The sequence below is a fragment of the Ostrea edulis genome, chromosome 2 (assembly GCF_947568905.1).
Source record: "Ostrea edulis chromosome 2, xbOstEdul1.1, whole genome shotgun sequence".
Classification (NCBI taxonomy): Eukaryota; Metazoa; Mollusca; class Bivalvia; order Ostreida; family Ostreidae; genus Ostrea; species Ostrea edulis.
In genome coordinates this window covers 71,061,493-71,086,616 of record NC_079165.1, presented here as the reverse complement: position 1 = coordinate 71,086,616, position 25,124 = coordinate 71,061,493, and the positions used below count along the sequence as shown (strand labels likewise).

At 35.9% G+C, this 25,124-nt stretch overlaps 1 protein-coding gene across 1 annotated transcript in view; it reads right to left on the bottom strand.

Moving 5' to 3' along the window:
* Positions 1-25,124, bottom strand: part of LOC125681661 (A disintegrin and metalloproteinase with thrombospondin motifs 6-like) — a 46,829-nt gene that overhangs the window by 11,052 nt on the left and 10,653 nt on the right. Inside the window, exons 7-23 of the mRNA XM_048921835.2 lie at positions 23,399-23,485; positions 18,827-18,951; positions 13,921-14,064; positions 11,316-11,450; positions 9,917-10,064; positions 8,240-8,335; positions 6,282-6,433; positions 6,132-6,195; positions 5,888-5,999; positions 4,471-4,601; positions 4,154-4,274; positions 3,661-3,738; positions 3,260-3,411; positions 3,016-3,163; positions 2,736-2,865; positions 2,200-2,381; positions 1,018-1,128 (exon numbers count right to left, since the gene is read on the bottom strand). Of these exons, the coding sequence (XP_048777792.1) occupies positions 1,018-1,128; positions 2,200-2,381; positions 2,736-2,865; positions 3,016-3,163; positions 3,260-3,411; positions 3,661-3,738; positions 4,154-4,274; positions 4,471-4,601; positions 5,888-5,999; positions 6,132-6,195; positions 6,282-6,433; positions 8,240-8,335; positions 9,917-10,064; positions 11,316-11,450; positions 13,921-14,064; positions 18,827-18,951; positions 23,399-23,485 (2,116 nt within the window). The remainder of the gene's footprint in view (positions 1-1,017; positions 1,129-2,199; positions 2,382-2,735; positions 2,866-3,015; positions 3,164-3,259; positions 3,412-3,660; positions 3,739-4,153; positions 4,275-4,470; positions 4,602-5,887; positions 6,000-6,131; positions 6,196-6,281; positions 6,434-8,239; positions 8,336-9,916; positions 10,065-11,315; positions 11,451-13,920; positions 14,065-18,826; positions 18,952-23,398; positions 23,486-25,124) is intronic.

Here is a 25,124-nt window from a genome sequence, read left to right as displayed (position 1 = left end):
TTTGGCATCAATTGTACCGATCGTTTTCATAATTTTGAACCAAGGGAGTGGATTCAAACGGGAGTTGATTTCAACTTCTCCATTGTCAACGTCCCATATTTATGTAGTAATATTTCTTTACTACCTGCATATGGTGTGTATTTATCTCAACTGATTCGTTACGAAAGAGCTTGTTCTGCGTATGATCAGTTTTTAAATCGAAGTACATGTAGGCTACTGTCGTCCACTTCTGCTTCATTCTGATATATTGTATTGAAAATACTTATTAACGGCAAACTAACAACTCAACTTTATGATAAACGGGATGATTTCAGCTTCTAGGCATCGTCAACTTCCCATATTTATGTAGCAATATTCCATTATCACCTGCATATGGTGTTTATATCTCCCTACTGATTCGATACGCAAAAGCTTGCTCTGTATATGAACCAGTTTTTAAATCGAGGCAGGATACTGACAAAGAAGTTGATGGTGGTGGATGGGTTCCAACAGTCTCGTTTAAAGTCAGCATTTCGCAAATTCTATGGTCGTTATAACGATCTAGTTCGTCAATACAACCTATCATTGGGTCAAATGCTGCCTGACGTGTTTCATACCGATTGTTAGGCCGTTCTTGGCACACTGATTTTGACTACGGATAACTCCGTTTACCTGACCAAGATATAGGGTTCACGGCGGGTGTGACCGGTCGACAAGGGATGCTTACTCCTCCTAGGCACCTGATCTGATATATCCAAGGGTCCGTGTTTGCCTAACTCTCTATTTTGTATTGTATATGGGAGGTATGAGATTGATCACTGTTCATTGTTTAACTAACATCATTATTTTTTATGGTATTGAAGGTTTGAACACACGTGAAAAAAGATAGCGGAAAAAGAGGAAGAAATTCATGAGTTTGTTTTAATTCTACAAATTCGTCAGAAATGTAAGCTTTGAGCACAAAGGTGAAAGGTACATGTACATGTGCATATTATATATAAATGCATAATAACATTAATACAAACCAAAGACAATTACCTTCAGGACACAAGTTACAATGTTTGGGACAGTTCAGTTTCGACCATTCTGGATAGTTGGAGCACACCTGATTCCCATATTCCCGACAGTCCAACTTATCTGAGCAATCACCTAAACGTACCAATATATACATGCATAAATAATTTTTTTTTTAATTTTTAGAATAACTTTTATCTCAATTTCAACTGTGAAATACTCGTACTTTAATCTTATCATCATTTTCCATTAAATACACGTAACATTTCCATATTGTAATAATTGTACTACGCAAAAGAGACAACTAATACGGGAAAATGCAACAGCAATTCAACGATCTGCTGTTCAATGTGGAGTAAAATTCTCGTGACACAGAATTTGTTAAACGCCCTTCCTACTAGTGAGAATATTCTAAAATCAGGATCCCTGTCCCAGGAAAAAATCATATTGAACTACAAAACGTTGATAATGTTCTATATATTCTATGCATTTAATCAAATTACCAAAAGATATAAAAGAAACAACCCTGCATTCTTTATACTTAAAGTACATCTTCAAAGTAAATCTTGATACTAAAAATTGAAAGTCTTTTATTTGGATTTTTTCCTTTTTGTTTTGTTTGTTTGTTTATTTTCGCTTCTCATTCGACATCCTTTCAATCATTCAGGGACGTCACCTGCTGTAGGTGAAGTACCACAAACTTTGACCTATGCATAGCGATCAAGGTCGTAGCTGTGCGGGATCGTTATCATGCCAGCGCCATCATTGACACAAAACCTAGGTAAAAGGTCTCATGAATCCGAAACGTCCGTGACTTTCTCTTCCAACACCTGGGGCTTGGACAAGGAACAGTCACTTCCTATTCTAACCGCCTTGGGTTTGACACGACCACAGAATATAAAGCCAGAAAATTCCTGGTTGCCAATGAAGTCCTTTACCAAAAAATGATTTTATTTTTAAAAAAATACAATTCAGTGGCGGGTCCAGGAAAAATTCAAATAGGGATTGCGACCTAAGTTTGCGTCTTTTTCGCTCAAGGAAGAGAGAGAGAGGGGGGGGGGGCAGACCGAAAAAGGGTAAAACAAAATGCATTTCAGCTTTGAAAAAGCAAATATTCCTCCAAAAACCTGTAATCTCCCCTTTTAAATCCGCCAATGCAAACTAAACAAAGATAGAAACACTGATATTCTTTATGCTAAATCTTACCGGTAGCTTCGCACGCCAGTGGGTTACACGCTTTAGCAGTAGTGGGTTTCCTCGCTGCATTACACCGGCTATCTGATACCGCGGTGTAATTGCTTCCTTGTACGGTAACACACTGAACTGTCCGGGTGTGTGTGCCACCCCCACATTTTTTGCTGCAATTTCCCCATGATGAGGCATGCCATCTGAGGTAAAATAAAACTAGACTCAAAGGACGAATTACCTGAATAGTTTTTTTTTAAATTCGTGAATCCACACTTTACCTGACTTATTTTCAAAATATATATACTGAAGGATTTCATTTAAATTATAGAAAATTAATTATTACATGTATAATGTTAGATCCAGAAACATTCAGGTTAGGTCTTCGAATTTTAAAAAGCTACAAATCAAATAACGTTTCTTTTTATTTTTCAGATATGTACTCGAAACTAATATTCGTCTCAAAATTCTTCTGTTGCTAAGTTTTACTGTACAATAACTACATTTTAACAGACACTTAACGTTTTAGAAGACGATTTTCTAATTATAGAGCTTACTCCGGGGAACAGGGGTGGATGTTACAGAAAACTGATATTTCCGAAGGCTTCTGATATATGTCACAGTGGTAATCTTCCACCTCTACGTTGTCACTTTTTCTGGCACATTTGGCAGTCCTCATTTGTGTTCCTAAGAAATATTTTCACTCTTTAAAATACTAGTACCCAGGCATCCATTCTTGAGTGAGATTTCATCACGGAAACAAAATCAATATACATGAATCTAACTTTATTTCTTTTATATCCTATAAAACTTGATTTTATTTCGTTTGCATTGTACCTGTTCCACAAGAGGCGCTGCACTGTCCAGTGGTGACGTGCCATTTGAAGTTAGCTTGGTCAGAGGTCCCACCATTTGGGGTGTGATAAACAAAGGAAACATCTGGAGTTACCCCCATATATTTTGTAGCATCGTATTGTTGATATACCTATATTAACACATTTTGAAGTCTGTAATAGATTGCTTTTCCTTTTATCACTTACAAGCTCAAACTAAAGTTTCATTTTAAATGAGCGTGACCTACGTCGACCTCCACAATTGCAGTGGTGGGACCCACAATTTCGACCCTCTCAGGGGTAGCACGGTACTCTATCACCACCCTCGATCGGCCGTACGTTCCCGAGGACGCCTTTTGCTTATTCTGCCCCAATACACCACGTCCATTTATCTTCACACCTAATTATCAGAGAACATTTATCTTTACACCTAATTATCAGAGAACATTTGAGTTTTAATTTTTAGCTCTAAAGAAGCATGCACAGTATTTTGTTTCGATCTTTTTTCTTTCAGTTCCTCTCATTTGTTAATGTGCGTGCGTGCGTGCGTGCGTGCGTGCGTGCGTGTGTGTGTGTGTGTGTGTGTGTGTGTGTGTGTGTGTGTGTGTGTGTGCGTGCGCGTGTGTTATGTACGTAATAGTGTACTTACCTAAGTAGTTGTACCCATTATTATTTGTCACCGTTATCCCCGTACTTCCTACAGGGATTGTCAATATAGTATGGTACTCTAAAAGAAGAGGCATGACGAAAGTGTATCATTGCATTCAATATTCTTAAAATATGCAAAATTAGTCACAATCACAAATACATGCCATTGTATTTTCAATTCAAATGTACCATTGATCAACTTTGTTAGCCAAGGGGCACGAGAATAGAGGATTGTAACCCTTGCAGTTGGCTGGTCAAGATGACCATTGATAACAGTCCACAACTCCATTACCACTGTGCAGTATTATTCACAGACATAATAGGGGGAAGGTGTCAAAATTATAGCAATGAAGTAGGACTGTGATTCAATGCTGATAATTCGGACGAAGTAGCAGTATGTTTATTTTAGTACTAATAATCAAGACCCGCCGCTATTTCTGCCACAGTATCATTGTGATAATCATAGTGAATGTAATCGAAAGAAGTTGTTTTACCGCCCGGATGATTTTCTGTGTACTTTCCAGGATGAGCTGTGCATCTATTGCCAGAACCATTACAATCTCCACAGTTATCGAACTTTGCCTGTGATCCCAAAACACCGTCACAACCAAATCCCTTGAAATTGAGATGATTTAATTATAAGGATCAAGAAAAGTACACTTATCAAGAAAAGTACACTTATTCCATTCCGCTGCAACTTTCAATTCATGCATGTATTAACTAAGCAATTAATTATGTTGACAACAAGCATATGGTGAAGTACTTCTGCAGAAAAGAATCCCCATTGTAACAAACAAATTAAGCAAAATACCTCGCACGTTCCCTGAACACATCTTGATTCGAAAGCTGCAGAACTAACATGACATACAGTGCCATCTGCAGACGCTTCCGCTCGCGTATATATCAGTTTGTCCTCCGCAGCTTCACATTCCAGTCTACAATCTAATTAACATACTTTGGTTATAATTGGTAAAAATTTGAAGCATACTACAATGTACACAATTATCGACATTTTCAAAAGAGAAGTCACTACATGCTTTAGCTACCCGAGAAGTGCAAATATAGTCACTACATCCGGAGGGCGAGGTGAATATTGTTACTTTGAATGTAGCTACATCATCGTATTGACCAAGAAAATGTCAGTATTTGTTCATCATATGATTGAATATTTCAGAACATCTAACCCGGCAACTTGAGCCTAGGATACAATATCTGGTTGGCCATCTTTTACATCTAGAATGCAAGACCTAATTGAAACTGGCTAAATCTGCGAGTTTTTATCTATATGTGATTGAATAATTTAAAATACGGAAGTCAACTACTAGAGATCACCTGACGATACAATTGGAACTCCTTAAATGTCTCGTACATTCGAGTAGTTCCGATTGCATGACGCTAGTCGAACATGGTTAGAGACCCGACTTTTCATTGGATAATCAAAATAATAATAATAATGATAATAATAATAAACAATGGTATCAGTTTGTGAAATCTATTTTGGTCCGATGCTGGAAAAAAATCAAATACTATATAATCATATTATACATGTAATTCTTGTTTTTCAAAAAAAAACAAACAAAAAAAAACAAAAAAAAAAAACTTAAGACGGACCTCTTGCAAAATGAATCGAAAGTTACTGTAACATTCATTAGAAAGTCAACTGAGAATGTCATGAACAGGTGAGTCCAGGGGACCGTGTTTGCCCAACTATCTATTTTGTAGTGCTTATAGGAGTTATGAGATTGATCACTGTTCGTTATCTTCACCTTGCATGAAAATACATCAATGCAAACATTGATTATTATCAATTGTGCAACAGGTGAAGTCATTGACATTTCTGACGTTAATATGATGATTTAGATACACGAGAAGTACAATATTACAACATGTACTAAATAGTAGCTCAAATAATCAACGTATTGACTTATACATGTCAATAATGTTTTTTTCATATGATTGAATAACTTCACATTTATTGTATTTGAAACTTTCAACAAAAGACCTAGTCGAAGGTGATTATAGAGATGCGATCTTTCACCAACAGACCAAAAAATAATAACCAATTGAAAACTATTTTTGGTCCGATGTTAAATACTCCATTCAGTTATTCACAGACAGGTAGAGGTAAATATAACATTATATATTTTCTAGTTTGTTGAATCTCAGCCAATCAGAACAACCGGCATTATTCAATACTGAATATGGTACAATCGTCAACTTCTCACTACCTGATTCACCAATCAACGGCGGCGCAAAATGGTAGTGTTTTCCGTGCACTAGATTCTTATTTGTGCTAGCACATTGCTCCTCCAAAAACTGATGTTGACTGGTTACACAGGGCTGGAATAAAACAATGATTCCAAACAATAATTAATGATAAGGCGAGTCGTGAACATTTCTTATTTCCAATTCCATTAATAACAATAACGTAGATTATCCTAGTAAAGCCGGACACATGAAATATCATGATACCTGGAGGTTGCACATTTTCGCCTGGTATGGTTTTCCTGGGCATGGACGACCACCAAATCTTGGTCTAGTTAAAATAGAACACTCATGAAGTTCATGCCTTTAAGAACGAGTTAACATAATTAGTTAGATCAGCCAGAAGGGATTGCTTACTCCGGATTGGTGCATGTTCGTTTCTTTAACGTTACTCCTCCACCACAGCTTCGTGAACAGCTTGACCACTGAGAGTCCCATGATGACCAACCGCCATCTACTTGGCGTGGGGCGTTCTGTGTCATTGATACACACTGTCCATTTATACACCACTATAATGATAGAGAAATTGCGTGTATACAGACCACGATTACAATAAATAACGCATGTTATACGAACTCTGTGTCATCTATAATAAGAACGTCACTAACTTAGCGGCAATGGCTTTTCGGTAAATAGTTGATGTTTTGAGAACTAACAGCATTAGACTACAATAATTTGAACAAGTTAGGAAGATAAATGAGTAAATCAATTCTCCGCTCTCTGATTTTTAAGATTTTTCTTAAAAAGAAAAGAAAAAGTGAACCAATTTTATCGTGACAACTACATAGGTTATGCTTTTCATCATGAATATATATTTCATCATAGATATTTTTAAAGACATTAGAAAGAGTGCATATACACTGTACGTCTACTGTTACTTTTTCCGTTATTTCTCTCTCTAGATTTAATAAATGTCCGGTTACGAGAATCATCGACAAAAACGTTAAACAACACATTTTCCACTAAATCGAGCATGTATTAAAAGTGTCAGTGCTTGTTAGAATACATGCACCGTGAAATAATTGAAAGAGTTTCCCTCTATCAACCGAACAGCCAGTGGAACAACGCCGAGTCCCACAACCGTAAAATGCATCTAGACTACAACGCCGAGTCCCACAACCGTAAAATGCATCTAGACAATATCTCTTCATTCAACTGAACTATTGTAAACTCTGGCTTTATGCTGTAGCTTTATACTTATAAGCCATAGGATCTGAAACACATTCCCCGTGTATATTAATGAAAGAGTCCGATGATTGCTGGATCCACCACTTAAATATGATATATACTGTATAGTGATAGGTACGCTTCACTGGTCGTGTTTAATTCGAAAAAAACCCAACTACTTGTAATTCATATGAACCCCCCACATAAATAATTACAAGTTTAATTTTGTAAAATGCTATGACAGTTGATGGCTTAAATAAATACTGGACTATCATGGATCAACCTTATTTATCCAGAATCCCTGCTTATCTCATGCCGACGTTTGTGTCAACTCTTCACGTGTGTTAGGTACATATATAAACATGCGTGACACGTCATTTATCGTTACCCACCACGCTTACAGTAGTATTTATTTAGTAATTTCATATAATTGAAAATTCATTCATTCAACGGTGAATGACTATAATTACTTAGAGACCAGTATGTGTTGTGGTATGTTTACTTTCAAATTAAACACCACACAACACATATTTGTATCTAAGTAAATTTGTCCCGTTTTCAAAAGAAGCTTCATTCGCAGTTGAGGAATAAAATACAAGAGGGTCTGAACTGCGATGCTTCACACCAGAAAACTTCATAAATGCTTCATGAAAAATATGCTTGCATGAAGCGTTGCAGTTCACACCAACAGGTACATGTATTTTAAAAAAAAATATTTTCATTTTATTTTCGTTTCTGTCGGAATTTCCAGCCGTTAAGATTCATACATGCAATATTCACAACTGCATCGCATTCAAGAGAAAATGGCCACCATTGCAATTTGTAAAGATATAGAAGGCAAAAACACTGGGAATGTACGTATTTAAGAAGCGCGTTAAATATTAGCGCGTCATTAACAGTATGCCGGCGTGAAGCGTTGCTGTTCTGGCCATCAAGTATTTTTTATCGATATATACACATTATGTTTTCATTTCTAGGGTAGAATTCCCAGTCTTTGAAATGATCGTACTATATTTATCAAGATTCATACGCACATCGATCACATTCACGATGGCTATCATTTCACTTGGTAAAGATATCGAAGGCAAAAACATTGGAAATGTAAATATTCTGAAATGTCATTCCAAAGGACAAAGCCATGTTCTTACATTCCTCCCACCGCATTCTGTTCCGTCAACAAAAGAGGCTGCATAAGTTATACATTGCTTTGTGGAGGGGTTAATGCAGTCTGCACGACAAGGATTCTGCAAACAGAAAAGAAAAAAGAGATGTTTTAGTAATAAATTTTAAAAGACTTTATCTTTACAGAATGACGAACGATGACTCCAGATGGAGTTACTCTCCTCTCAAGAAAGGTCAGCGTCGAAAGGTTAATGGATCAACACTGATTGCGAAAAAGAATTTGAATGTACATGTAATTGTGTGTGACTAACTTTTTTACAAAGTGGTAAGTGGAATTGTTAAGGTAACTCATTACACTAAATTTTTATTTAATGGCTTGTTAAAACACATCTTATGAAGTATGATTTCACCATCGAAAAAGTGATACAAGTTCTCAAGTATTTTCTATAATTTTTTTGTGATTTATCCCGGAATGATAAACAATAGGCCAATAAAAACTTGAATCTGCACTATGTCAGAAAGCTTTCATGTAAACGTCAACTTCTTTGGCCCAATGGTTCTTGAGAAAATTTTTAAAGATTTTTAAAACTTTGATCCCGTATTCTGGCCCCAACCTACTCCCGGAGGCCATGATTTGAACATACTTGAATCTGCACCATGTCAGAAAGCTTTCAAGTAAATGTCAGCTCTTCTGGCCCATTGGTTCTTAAGAAGAAGATATTTAAAGATTTTCCCTATATATTTCTATGTAAAACTTTGATCCCCTATTGTGGCCCCATCCTACTCCCAGGGGCCATGATTTGAACAAACCTGAATCTGCACTATGTCTAGAAGCTTTTATGTAACTGTCAGCTCCTTTGGCCCAGTGGTTCTTAAGAAGAAGCTTTTTAAATGACCCTACCCTAATTTTGCATTTTTGTGATTATCTCCCCTTATCTTACCCTTCATTTGAACAAACTTGAAAGCCCTTCACCCAAGGATGCTTTGTGCCAAGTGTGGTTGAAATTGACCCAGTGGTTCTGAAGAACAAGATGGAAATGTGAAAAGTTTACAACGACGCCGACAGACAACGGACAAATTTTGATCAGAAAAGCTCACTTGATCCTTCTGCTCAGGTGAGCTAAAAAGGTACTTTGTTTGCAAATAAGATACTCTAGAGTCCAAATTTTGCTATGCACCATATCACGCTATGTATTGAGGCGGTAAAGAATCCTTACCGCTACCGCCGTAAGCGCCGTGCTTACGTCAAATATTGTGGCACTTCATTTCAAGCTGGTGACGTCTCTACACGAGTGAAAAAATCTCGAATGGGAATTTAAAAAATCAAACAAACGAAAACATCTAGCATTTTTATTATTAACAATGTAAGAAAGAGCTTGACTAGGGGCCAAACCATGGCAGCTCACTTTTTCAAATAGTTATTCGAGATTTGTATGCTTTGTATTAGGGATTCTGGAAATAAACTGATTAAAAAAAAATACACGTATTAAAAATGACGCTTTTTATTCACAAAAGTCAAGTACTTCCTGGTTTTATATATCAGTTATAGAAAGAATTGTAATTAATCATCGAAATTAGGGGGGGGGGGGGGGTCCAACAAAAAACGGAAATTCTGAAAACTTCCGTCTAGATTCCACTGGGTAGATTCATCACTACCGTATACACAACTTGATAACACAACAGTGAGAATATTACGAACTAACCTTTTTCCTGACACAAGTCTCTGATGTTCTACCGAAAAACAGGGTACATTGTGCATTAGCAGAGTATTTGATCCCAGGGTTTTCTTCGATGTTTTCATAGACTTTCACAGCGGATCGGCTGGGCACATCCGATAGACAGCTCACACCACTGAAAAAAATCGACCAAAGCTAATGAGGTGTTTATCATATTGAATTTTAAAGGACGAGTAAAAAGAAATAATTCTAATTGTTCCCCGACTCCATGCATATGCATGTTTAGTGTGAAAATATTTCTAACATTGCATTATTAAATAATACATAAGTGGACATTATCTAAATGCGTAGGAACTATCCACCAAGTACAAGATAATTAAGAGCAAACAATACGTAGATTTGAAAAAGTAAGAAATTTTACGTAGTTTGTTTATAAAATACCAGGAAGTAAAATTCCCAACAATACAGAACCGCAAATGAATAACCGTGTGTGTGTGTGTATGTGTGGAGGGGGGGATTTGCATTATGTAACGTGTGATAAAAAGAATCTCCCATGGTTTGTGGATTTATATGATTTATATACAACTCGTTTTGTGTTTCCTATCCCCTCGCCAAGGCTCAAATACCACATGAACCAGTAAATATGCCTGTAATAACGATATCAGGTTTATACTATACCACCCTATTGAAATCACTGAAGATGGAATAGTATAGACCTCTAATATCATTATTACAGATAAAATGAAAGAAAGCAAAAGTGAGCAAGCTCACATACCCCATGCTCCAACATTGCTAGACAATGACTCACATAAATAATGGTAATGCTATGCATTACTGCAAGAACAGGACAGACGGGCTCGAAATTATAAGTTGAAAAGGGCATAACTCTCAAAAAAATTATTGAATCAGAATTTCCTGGGAACATGCATATCTACACAGTGTGTCCTTATGAACTACAAAATTTCACGAAAATTCTTTTGAGCGGTCTCAGAGGAGTTGCGCTGACAAGAACAGGACAGATGGACTCGAAATTCTAAGTTCTAAAGGGGCATAACTCCCATAAAAATTATTGAATTAGAATTTCCTGGGAATATGCACATCTTCACGGTGTGTCCTTAATAACTACAAATTTCACGAAATTCTGTTGAGCGGTCTTAGAGGAGTTGCGCTGACAAGAACAGGACAGACGGGCTTGGAATTCTAAATTCAAAAGGGGCATAACTCCCAGAAAAAATTCCTGGGAATATGCACATCTTCACGGTGTGTCCTTATTAAGTACAAATTTCACGAAATTCTGTTGAGCGATCTCAGAGGAGTTGCGTTGACAAAAAAGGGACTGACAGACTAATGGACGAGTCATAAACATTATACCCTCCGCAACTTCGTTGCGTGGGGTATAATTACCGGTTCTTATAGAAAGACTTACGTAAGATAGGCTCTTAGATACTGCTCGCTGCAAGTAGACCATCTTGCAGTGTTGGAGGTTGCGGAGCCATATGGTGACATGATGAACTTATTTTCAGGACACTGGTTGCCATCGCCATCATGTTTCATACCTAACCTGCAGTTGAAAAGAAAATAAGCCTTAAGAAACTTTTATTCAGTAGTTTATACTCTCAACATAGCTATACAGTCCATACATGCACTGCCCACCCATCGAATGCTATAACTGACCATCGGTCACTATTTTTTTTAAAATACTACTGCGAAGGCGTCAGTTTGGGTTTTCAGCTCCATGTAGAACAATAATTCCCCCTTTTTAAATTGACGCTGCAAAGATGTCGCTCTGAATTTCCTGTTTAGTGTCGGGCAAAAATTGTTCCTCGGTGACTCATATACATGTACATGTAAAGTCTGTTGCCTCAAATACAGTCAACAATTGATATTAAATATTGACTGAAAGGAATACTTTTTAGTAAGTGTTGTATACCTGATATGATATCAAATGTAGCCATATATGTGGAATATGGCGAGGATTATGCCTGTCATACTAGAAACATCAATTGATCAGATTCCCTATTTAATGTTAAAATATGTGGGTCTCTATACTGGGGGTGATTAACAACATGTTACGTTCTTAGACATCTACAATTACGTAATACCAGCTATCCTCCTGTGTTTAGTAAACCAGAAGTGATGAAAGAATTCCAGCTGAAAAGGCTTGTCACAACGTCCTAGTAAGGTTCAGTATCACAGCTATATTTTAAACGAACTTGGCTGAAATTACACGTTTGTTAATCCATCTTATACTCCATGTACCATTTCCAAAGACGTTTTTTGTATTGTATAAAACATAATTAATTCAAAAGCTTCTACATGATACGAAAAAATATCTTAATGTGACCTGCAATTCGACATTTAGAATTTAGATATATATCGATGACGTTTTATCTATTAACAATACTAATTTTCATTCATATGTCGATTCGATACGTCCCAGTGAAGTCGAAATCAGATACACTAAAGAGTGTTCCATATCTGATTCATATTTGAATATTTTATTGAACATAATTATCAACGGTAAACTAACAACATAACTTTATGACAAACGAGATGACTTCTATATTTGTGTACCAATTTCCACTATCACTGACATATAGTTTTAACTGATTCGCGAGAACATGTTCTAGGTGTGATCAATTTTAACTCGAGACAGGCTTCAGATAAACAAGTTGATGTTTCAAGGGTTTCAACGGTCAGAATTTTCTGAATTTGTGTGTGTGTCGTTATAATGATCAGATTTGCAAATATAACCTATCACTGGGTCAAATGCTGCGTGACGTGTTTCATGTAACCTATCACTGGGTCAAATGCTGCGTGACGTGTTTCATGTAACCTATCACTGGGTCAAATGCTGCGTGACGTGTTTCATATAACCTATCACTGGGTCAAATGCTGCGTGACGTGTTTCATGTAACCTATCACTGGGTCAATTGCTGTGTGACGTGTTTCATACATGCACCAATTGTTGGACCGTTCTTTACTTACTAATTTTAACTACGGATTATTCTGTTTACGTGATAAAGATACAGAGATCTCGACGGATGTGACCGGTCAACAAAGGATATTTACTCTTCCTAGGTGCCCGACTTCATCTCTGGTATGTCCAGGGGTCTATGTTTGCCTTTCTCTTAATTTTGTATTTATGAGATTGATCACTGTTCGTTAATTTTTCTTGTTCATTACGTAAGGCTTAACGTTTTGAAAAGTCTTTATCAGAACTTCATGAAAACAACATATTGTATCAATTCTAGGCTCAAAAACATTGATTTAAGATTCCAAATCAAATTTAAAACACGAATTGCAGGCACTTCATACAATATTTAGAAGAGATAATATTTTGTGGAAATTTATCAAACAAGTAGAACTCTAAAATTGTTTTCGCATCTGAAAGAGATTTAGTATTATATAATACGTCAACATACTGATACCTCAAAGCAAGGTTCAGATATGATAAATATATATTCTTAAAAAGTCCATGTAAACTAGTCCATGTTACACCTCACTCAGAAATGACATTTACCATTTAATGGCTGTATAAAGATGACATTTACCATTTAATGGCTGTATAAAGATGACATTTACCATCTAATGGCTGTATAAGGATGACATTTACCATTTAATGGCTGTATAAAGATGACATTTACCATTTAATGGCTGTATAAAGATGACATTTACCATTTAATGGCTGTATAAAGATGACATTTACCATTTAATGGCTGTATAAGGATGACATTTACCATTTAATGGCTGTATAAAGATGACATTTACCATTTAATGGCTGTATAAAGATGACATTTACCATTGTTGTATAAAGATGACATTTACCATTTAATGGCTGTATAAAGATGCAGATAACATCAGTTCGAAGCTTAATAGTTTGGGGAAAATATACAAACTTTGTTTAAAAGGATCATGAAAATTATCAACAGAGATATTTTTTAATTTGTTACATCAAAGTTCTTTATTTGTTCCCTTCGGTTTCTTTCTATCAGTTGATTTTGTACATTAATATGTAAATAACGCCTTACGTATGTCCCAGTTCATGCACAATGGTGAAAGCTGTGTCCAGACCCGAGTCCTGATTAACGGTGCACTTCCGGTCAGTGTAACATACTCCACCCATAGTTCCTAGACCCACGTTCGTTTGATCACCATTTTTCTCTAGGTCCTTTCTGAAAAATCAAACAAATTGGATGTATCCAAACTGCATGACGTTCCACAGAATCTCTGTGACTGATGATTAAAGATACTACAAAGCCAGCGTTGAGCATGCTTTATCCAACGAACTTCTGAGTTCTGACAAAATAAGACATGTGTATCTTAGTATTTGGGGGCATTTTTCCATACATGTCCAAGACCGAGTGTAATGTCGATATCGACGACATCGACAATGTCGTGTCGATATCGTTTCGATATCAACCATATGGAGTGTTTGTAATTGACTGAAATTTGTGAAATAATTAATATTGAAAATTTACCACAGACTAACTATCATGTCGATATCGACGATATCGGCAATATCAGTTCGATATCGTATCGATATCGATAGTTGTATGGATTTTGTTGTTGAAGTCAATCATCATAAATGACACTGGGTGCTTTGTCGATATCGTCGATATCGACAAAACTGTTCCGATATTGTATCGATATCGATCGTGTTTCGTGAATTTATTAAGAATTCTGCCATCAAATCGATGTCGAATCATATGTATATATGATTTTATAGGGCTGATTGGAAAAGCAAAAGGACAGGTACACAGATTGGCCATGATCATTGAAGCTGTCGGGAACGCACACAATGGACGATATCGACAATAAGGAAAACTTGGGCAATGCGATATTTCTAATCATAAGCACAAGTTTAAAGAAGGACAGTAGCAAAAAACTTCACAACCAACTGCTTACCAATCCTGATTCGATATCGACATGATATCGTCGATATCGACAGTAATAGAAACTTAATCAATTTAGAATGCTTAAACACATGCACATCTAAAAAAAAAAAAAGTGGCAAGGATGGTCATAAAAAACTTATAAATATCATGGTTCGATATCAACATGATATCGTCGATATCGACAGCAAGGGATACTTTGTTAATGCAGATTACCTAAACATCTGCACAATTATCAGAATGATGCAGGCAAGGACATGCACAACCATTTGTTTTACAATCATGATTCGATATCGACACGATATCGTCGATATCGACAACAAGGGAATCTCAGTCAGTGTTAAATTTATAAACAGACAAACAACAATAAAGAAATATAGTTGGTAGAATGTCACAACAAAATCTTGAAACGGTAACAATTCGATATTGATACGATATCGTCGATATCGACAGTAAGGGGAACTCATTTAGTGCAACATAGCGAAATTTATACACAAGTGTAAAGAAAATAGTATCTAGGACAGTCATAAAGAATTGTTAAACAATGTTTCCAACGGATACTTTGTTGACAATCATGATTCGACATCGATTTGATATCGATATCGACATAACACCATGTCTTGGACATAACTCCATTTTTCTGGGTTTTTAATTTTTTTTTAAATGGATCATATATGTAAAGAGGAGGGGGCATGCGCCCGGAACTGAATCCTGCATTGCTGATTGAATGTAAAATGTGTCAAGTGATGTACTCACTTGTTGAGCGGGCCTTGTATACGCATGAATGAATATTACGATAAACATTACTATTTCCAATTCTTTATTCATTTATAATCATAAAAATATGTAATAATATAATTATAAGTGTTTGGAATTTTGTTGTTCTTGTTGGTTTTTTTTCTTGAGGCCAATACAAAATATATTTCAATCTGAATGCGTGGTCATTTTATGCTAAAACGCCTTCATGCCAATTTCCATGTGATCAAATCGACGTGTTAAAACAATAACCTTAAAAAGATGATATTAAGAATAGACAGTCACTCCTAATATAAATGCAATATTGGTCCAGATACTGTTCTATTGTGCGCTGTATAAGGACGACATGCCTACATGTCTTTCAGGACAAATTTGCTTTACATGATTTATAGGGAGGATGACTAAGCCGATGGATTCATTTTACATCTGAAGAACTCTTGTAATTAATGTGTTTTGAAAATCTGTAGTGGGATTTGATATCTCGTTTTGCTGCATATTGTCAGAGCGGAAACCTACACAACAGATACTGCGCAGTGGAAATGACATGATTGATCTACTGCCTTCCCTAGTTAGTGTCACTATTCCATAAACAATACCGTCCACGTCTCTGTAAGGTCGACCTCCACGTGATAGAAATTGACACGTTCAAACTCTGAATTAACACTTGATGACATTCACTGCGTTTGTATAATTTGATATAAAAGTTTAAACACAGAAACACTGAATCCAGACATGCAGTACAGTTCTTCAGTATATCCATGGTTTGCCATTAATCTCATTGTCCTGATTAATTGTAACATAATTATGTATCAATTTCATGTATTACACTAAGAAGTCTGGGATAAAATGGTTAATGCAAGAAAACTTGTACAAAAATGTCCTTTTTATGATGCCCCAGTAATCGGAGATCCGGGAGGGGGGGGGGGCATATATAGTTTTTGGTCTGTCCGTCTGTCTGTCCACAAAAACTTTAACCTTGCGCATAACATTTGAACAGATGATGATAGGGATTTCATATTTCATATGTGCATTCCATGTGACAAGACCTTATTTTAGTTAACAGATTCTTTTACCTCATGACCCTGGAGTTTAACCTACTTTTGAAAAACTTTAAACTTGGCCATAATTTTTAAAATGGATAGTGATAAGGCTTTCATATTTCATATGTATATCCTTTTTGACAAGACCTTTCCTTTAGTACCAACGTTTTTGACCTCGTGACCTTGACCTGGGAGTTTGACCTACTTTTTACAAACTTTAATCTAGGTTATAACCTTTGAATGGCTATTGATATGGCTTTCATATTTCACCGTGTATGTTTTGCGACAAGACCTTTATACAATATACAATTGTCATTATTTTGCTGTCATGCGGGGCATCTTTGTTTCACAAACACATCTTGAACATTGATGCTAGTTGTTGTTTTAAATTTATTATACAATATTCATTTCTCTATAATCCAAGTGCCTATTAGATACTATTATTCACATTACTGATACTCTTTCTAGAGATAAACATTTGCTGCTTCATTTTCATGGACTACCCAAACATTCGTGATCTCCGGACTGGGTTCTGCACATATATAACGAATTTGCATCATGTTTTTCTCATTTAATTACATGATATGCAATATTCCAGTTTAATATTGTGGAAATCCTTGAGAATAGGTTCTTGTCATCATTCAGACAAATCCGATGATATGTGATATGTGATATATATATATATATATATATATATATATATATATATATATATATGCCTGTATTTTCTACAGTTATGGAGCCAAATCACTCTTTCTTACTTGCAGTTGTACATCTAACACTGAACTCTCAAATCTGAATCATTATGGGGACTGTAATGTCTATATTTTCTACGAATCAACGTCATAGTAAAATTCACTTCAACCTCTTATTTGAAAAAAAATATTGAGAAAGTACTAAATTTAGTCTCCAGTAGAACAAGTAGTAGTTGTATGACAGAAAATAAAAATAAAAGGTCCATGGACCACATCACTCACCTGAGCAGCAGTTCCTAACAATAAACAAGCTAGAGCAAAACTATCATTATACAAGCAGCTTGGTTCAGAAAAAAACTTTTCAAAGGTAACGACTAAACATTCTTAATCATCAAACTTACAATGTAATTATTAAACTTGACTACAAATTCATTAATTATCATATGCGAATTATCATATGCCCATGTAGACTTTTGTATTAATAGCTTTCATCTAAAGATGCTTTTTGCAAAGTTTGGCTCCCTATACATTCGCATGTATAACTTTGATCCCCTATTGTGGCCCCACCCTAACCCAGGGGTCATGATTCTTACAAACTTGAATCTCCATTTTGTCAGGAAGTTTTCATGTAAATGTCAGCTTTTCTGGCTCAGTGGTTCTTGAGAAGATTTTCCCTATATATTCGCATGTAAAACTTTAATCCCTTATTTTGGCCCCAACCTACCCCAGGGGTCATGGTTTTATCAAACTTGAATCTCCAATATGTCAGGAAGATTTCGTGTACATTTAAGCTTTTCTGGCCCAATGGTTCTTAAGAAGAATATTTTTAAATGACCCGACCCTATTTTTTGCATTTTTGTGATTATCTCCCCTTTAACCCCTTCATTTGAATAAATTTGAATTCCCTTTACATAGGGATGCTTTGTGCCAAGTTTGGTTGAAATTGGTCCAATGGTTGTGGGGAAGAAGATGAAAATGTGAAAAGTTTACAACAACGACGGGTGACGGAAAAATTTGATCAGAAAAGCTCACTGTTTACCATCTTTTCGTTCTCTTCAAAGATTCAAATTATATCACTATGTTCCTTATCCTGTCGAATGACTCGATCTGCTCAAATTCCTATCTGATATTAAATGTTACAATAGAGTGTAAAAAGGTTACAGAGAAACGGGTCCTGAGATCATGGAAGATGCTTTGCAACATTAAAGCTCAAACTCAATTAATAAAGCCCTCTGGTGATAGAGATTGATCGATTACAACGAGACTTCAGCGCAGTAATCAGATTTTGACATAAGTCTTTTTAAAAGTAGTTTCGTGATCGTGGTGCCTGACGTCATTTAAGAACATTTCTGGTTCTGACCTTTTCCTTAAAGTTTTTCTGTAAATAGCTCGAATATTATTGTAATGTTTACGAGGAAATTTAATGAATTTGGAATAGTACATAAAACATTTACAGCTTAGAGTCGAATCAGAATGAATATCTCTCTTCATCGAATATTCTCCAATATGGAATTTCAATAAATAGCTATTAGGAATGGGAGTTGTACGTACTTTGTGATTAGAATTGACACATCTGGGTGTTTGGGATCAGATTCGTCGGCCACGTCGTTATTTCTTTGCCATCGACAAAAGGTTTCCAAGAGGTCCCCGGAGTCTGCCACAATCTTTAAGCCAGACTGTTGAACAACATAGATCATTAACCTTTTGATACAGATTTCGTTTCAATATTTGAAGCATCGCAAAGCAGGGACTAAAGAGACTGATCATAGCAAAGACTATAGTACACCTTATACATTGGTGAACGATACAAGAAAATCCTCTGTGAATCCTGCACATTCAATCTTTCTTTAAGACTCTCTTGGGCACTGCCAACAGAGAAAACCATGTCTTTGGGAAATTATGTGCGTTTTCAAAATTATTCAAGTAACAAAATGAAGTATATCTTCCCATAATATATTGATATTTTTCAAATCAATAAGAACATGAAAACAAGAGGCCCAGATGGGCGACAACGCTCACCTTAGTCACCTTGGTCCTGCTATTCTTCAGAAGATTTTTACCCTCCATGACAAAATTTTATCCTATATGAAGACCCCCACCTAACTCAATAGGATTATGATTTTACCAAACTTGAATCCACACAAAATGGGGATGTTTCAGTATCAATATGACTAACTTGGTCTTGATGTTCTAGAGAAGAGTTTTTGAAAAGATTTTCAAGATTTCCCCGACATTCATCTATTATGTAAAATCTCATTCCTGATTTCAGCCCCAACTTAACCTCGGGGTCCATGAAAAACATTGAATTCTCACAACGTGAGAACCATTGTACATTGATAATATTATGATTTAGAGTGGCCCTACTACTCTTGTAAAGAATTTTGATTCCAATTCCTTATATATTTTTATGCAAATATTAAAGCGCAAGTAAACTGTAGGTCATATAAATATAGATAATGTAAATCTGCAATGTTTGCATATTGATAAATATGTAGTGTTTGATAAGAAAATGTTCAAAGATTATATATATTCCAATGTCAAATTTTGATACCCTATAGAAATAGCATCCTCCCCGCGAAGCCACGATTTGGAGAAACTTCAAGCAGTATTTGAGGATGTTTATGACTAATCGTGGACCAGCTGGTCATGAGATGAATATTTTTGAAAATGCCTTCATATATTGTCATGTAAAAGAAGCCCCCCCCCCCATCTAATTAATATCAGACTTCATAAATCCGCGCCGTATACTCTGCGTAAGCGATTGTGAGCGTATCCTAGGATCTGATTTTAATTAGATTGACACCCCCTGGCAATGATTTGAATAAACAGGAAGAAATCTTCACTAACTGGCGATGCTTGGCTTCTGATATGACTATTCATGATCCTGATGGTCTTGAGAAGATTTCACCCCATATATTACCATGTAAAATGTTAATCCCTTAGTGGGATGTCATCCTATAAAACTCCGGGACCATGCTCTGATCAAACTTATATCTGTATACCTGGGGTGCTTGCTTATCAATATCAAGGAACTGTTGCTCTAGAGAAAGAGAAAACAATTTTCCCCATATAAAACTGTTCCCCTATTGTTGCCCTACATTACCCCCGCAACCATAATTTTAACAAACTTGAATTTACATACAATGTATTTGCATATCAATATAACAAATCATGGTCCTGCAGTTCTTGAGAAGAATATTTTTAAAAAGATATTTCCTATATACACCCATGAAAAACGTTGATCCTCTATGGTGACCCAACCCTACTCCCGGGGCCATGATTTGAATATAAGATGCCCCTATTTCTGAATCATCTCCCCTTTTAAAAAGGGTGTGACATTTCAAACAACTTTAAGTCCCCTTTACCCAAGGATGCTTAACGGCAAGTTTCGAGAGATACACATGGCCCATTCTGTTACGCAAACTCGAAACTCCAAAAGAAGACAAAATTATTGAGTGAAAATATTTTACGATTCCAACACATTGTCGCGCACATTACTTCGCATTCCATAACGTAGCTTAATATTTTTTAAACAGGTATATTCAGTATTTGACAATTTAATGTAGACTCGGGACTATTTTTATGGAGTCGGGGAAAAAACGCCTCTAAAAAGTATCAATTCTAATGAAAGGCGAAGGTAACGAACAGCAATCAATCTCATAACTCCTACAAACAATACAAAACAGAGAGCTGGGCAAACACGGACCCCTGGATAAACTTGTACCAGAGGTGGGATCAGGTGTCTAGGAGGAGTAAGTAATGTAATGAGCCTAGACGGATCATATTCAAAGTCAAGTTTTGCAACAATAAAAACTGATGAGATACCTGTACTTTCCGACTACATAATTTATTACGTACACTAGACATTGATAACACAGCAGGTAAAAGACACTCCTACAGGGGCTCGTTTAGAAAAGGTGGATTTTCCCCCTAATTTTTTCCCCCCACAAATAAAATCCGTTCCCACAAAATAAAATTCGTTCCCTCGAAATAAAATTTATATATATAATGTATATTTATATAATATACATATCTCTCTCTCTCTGTGTGTGTATACTAAAGTTACTAAACTTGCAACAAATTTATTGTGGATTGCATAATTGCAAGACATAACGAGTGTTAGATAAGATGAAATTGATAATGAGTTTTTGTTTACCCACAGGTAATGGAAGCTAATGTAAACATATTGTAACACCGGCTAATGTAATCCCCTCCAGTTCATGTAATCCGATTACATTACCTGTACGAGTCGCACAGCTAATGTAATCCTGATTACGTTAACGGTTGTGAATGTATCCGCTAATGTAATCCCTTTCCTATGGGCACGAATTGTGCTCCTTTGTTAACTGACCTGTTTCTATATACGTATGAAGCAGAATTCATTAAAAACTTCTACGTGCGAAGGAAAAATCGTTAGTTGTGGCTTTAGGTATATCGATGACGTTTTATCTATTGACAATAGTAATTTTCAGTCATGTGTCGTTTTGATATATCCATGTGAGTTCGAAATAAAAGACACCACAGAGTCTTCAACTTTTGCTTCATACTTGGATATTTTATTGAAAATAGATATTAATGGCAAACTAAAAACTCAATTTTATGATTTTATGACTTCAGTTTCTCCGTCGTCAACTTCCCATAGTTATTTAGCAATATTCCATTATCACCTGCATATGGTGTTTATATCTTTCAACTGATTCCATACGGAAGAGTTTGTCTTGTATATGATCAGTGTTTAAATCGAGACAGGCTACTGACAAACAAGTTGATGGTGTATAGGTTTCAACAGTCTCGTTTTAAGTCAGCATTTCGCAAATTCTATGGTCGTTATAACGATGCCAATACAATCTATCATTGGGTCAATGCTGTCTGACGTGTTTCATGCCCATTGTTAAGCCGTTCTTGGCACACTGATTTTGACTACGGATAACTTCGTTTACCTGGTAAAGATATAGGGCTCACGGCGGGTGTGACCGGTCGACAGGGAATGCTTACTCCTCCTAGGCATCTGATCCCACCTCTTGTACATTTAGGGGTCCGTGTTTGCCCAACTCTCTATTTTGTATTGCTTATAGGAGTTATGAGATTGATCACTGTTCGTAATCTAATCCTTCCTGAATAGTATCAATGATAAATACCGATGGATGATAACAATCATCATTATAAAGTGAATCATACTCTAAAGAAACTGAGTAACAAAGGATGTCCCAAACTTAGTTTAGGGGATTAATTGCACAGATAATGTAATCGGATTACATTAGCTGGCGGGGATTACGTTAATCGGCGATACGTAACGGCTTTTAATTTCAAAAATATAATGGGAACAAATTCTATTTCGAGGGAACTATCTGGTGGGAACAAATTTTATTTTGTAGGAACAAAATTAATTTCGTGAGAACAAATTCAATTTCATGGGTTTGAAATTAAATTCGTGGGAACAAAAATTATTTCGTTGGAACTTCGTAAAAAAACATCTTTCAGCTGTTCTAAACCAGCCAACACACAGTCTTCAAATTGTACTTGTTTTGTTGTCTTGAACAAATCAAATGTCCCGGCTATGCAATATAATTATTTCTGGTCTCTAAAGATTTTAAAAAGCAAGAATAATCTGAAATGCGTGTTTGACTTACGAGAGAATTCCCCTGGAGTAATTTCAGTGACGTTACAGGGAATTGAAATAGTTTCAGAAAAATTAACAGGACTGGTCATAACCATTCGTTGATCAATATATACTCACCTTACTTGTCGGCAAGTTTTTGCAACTTCAAGTTGTTTTATAACATGTGATTTTTGAGGTATGCTGCTACAACGCCTTCATGAAAAATAAGAACAGATGTCTTACCTCATCAATCCCGTGGAGATCCGGATTAGAATAGGTCCTCAGTACCTCTTGCTTGTCGTAAGAGGCGACTAAATGGGGTGGTCCTTCGGATGAGACCGCAAAAACCGAGACCCCGTGTCACAGCAGGTGTGGCACGATAAAGATCCCTCTCGGCTCTAAGACCGTAAGTGCCGAGCACAGACTTTTTTGCAGCCCTTCACCGGCAATGGTGACGTCTCCATATGAGGGAAATATTCTCGAGAGAGACGTTAAACAATATTCAATCAATCAATCAATCTTACCGTATCATCCATTAAAATCGTTAAATCCACCAGGGCTAAATATAGTTTACTGCTACCTAAGGAAGGGTCCAGAAAAATCTTTGCTGCCTGAAATGCAAAATATTCATTTTGATACAAGGATCTTGTGTTGTTGGTTCCGTTTCATTTTTAAAAAAAAAAATCGAGGTCGAGATCGAGGGTGATTCAAGATATTGTTTTGCCTTTTCGTCAGCCGAAATATGATTGACTACTTGCTTCAAATGTTCTCCCCATAACAATATTATACAGTTAGTACTTATATTTACAAATGTTCTACCCCATAACAATATTATACAGTTAGTACTTATATTTACAAATGTTCTACCCCATAACAATATTATACAGTTAGTACTTATATTTACAAATGTTCTACCCCATAACAATATTATACAGTTAGTACTTATATTTACAAATGTTCTACCCCATAACAATATTATACAGTTAGTACTTATATTTACAAATGTTCTACCCCATAACAATATTATACAGTTAGTACTTATATTTACAAACTCTTGTTTAAAATTGTTTGGTGTGACGTCACAAATGACTTGCATCAGCCTACGTTGGTCAGGATATCCACACATTGTGAAGTACTTATAAACGTTTAACTATCTTATACTTAACATCATAGTATATGCATGTATGGATATATAGTATATTACGTAAATATTTTAAATAAACTAAATTAATATGGATAGTTCTTGATGTTAGAAACTTCTATTACATCATTTTCAGCCTTATTCAATAACGAATTGTCACATAACTTATATCAATATTTGACGAATTTTCTCGGGAATATATCGATTCTAGATTAGTAGTTCTACGTACATCAGAAACAGAAAACACTGTCACAGTTTTTTTAGTCAATAACTTTCCGACCGCCCAAAAAACTGTATTAATGTTCTCTGCTTCTGTCGCACACAGAACTACCAATTTAGTATAGATTTGTTCCCGGGAAAATTCTGCAAATGTTGATATAAGTTATGTGACAATCTGTCAATGATAAAGGTGTAACTTCCTCGTTTGAATTTACCCTTGTGTTGACTTTCATCGCCATTTTCCCGTGTAATTGATCATATCAAAGTCACATGATTCGCCACCGTAACGATATGATTATGTACCTACTTTTACGGTTAAGGTTTGACGTGGCCAAGGTACGTGAGGGGGCGCGAAACCATGACCTACACACAATTTTATCTTATACGATGCGACCTCTATATAAACCAATGAGCCACCCGGATCGGAATACTAGTATGTAAATGAAGTGCACGTACATGTATTTAATCATGAATGGCATCTAAAACCTGGTCTTAATCAAAATGCTCATAATCCTTTAAAAACAGTATCTGTATCAATTCAACAGAGCATGATTTGCATTTCATACAAAAAGGGGCGATTTTCTCCTTCCGTGCAGACGTCTGAATAATGAAATACCAACAGTAATAATTATAGAATGCCGTGTATTCTTGTAAAGCTAATACATTTGTTATTGTCGTTAGAGTACTAATGATAGTATTTGTAAAACGTCTGATTTGTAATCATAAAGGTAGAAGTTCTTTTGACGAACGCGATTAAAGAGTCTCCTGTCTTGCAATGAGAGGGTGGGAAAATCTAATTTCGTTCAGAGTGCTTCTTAATCTTAAAGTAAAATATAACGCAGAAATAGATAGTAGAGTAGAAAGCATAGTTTGCTCTTTTTAACAAATTG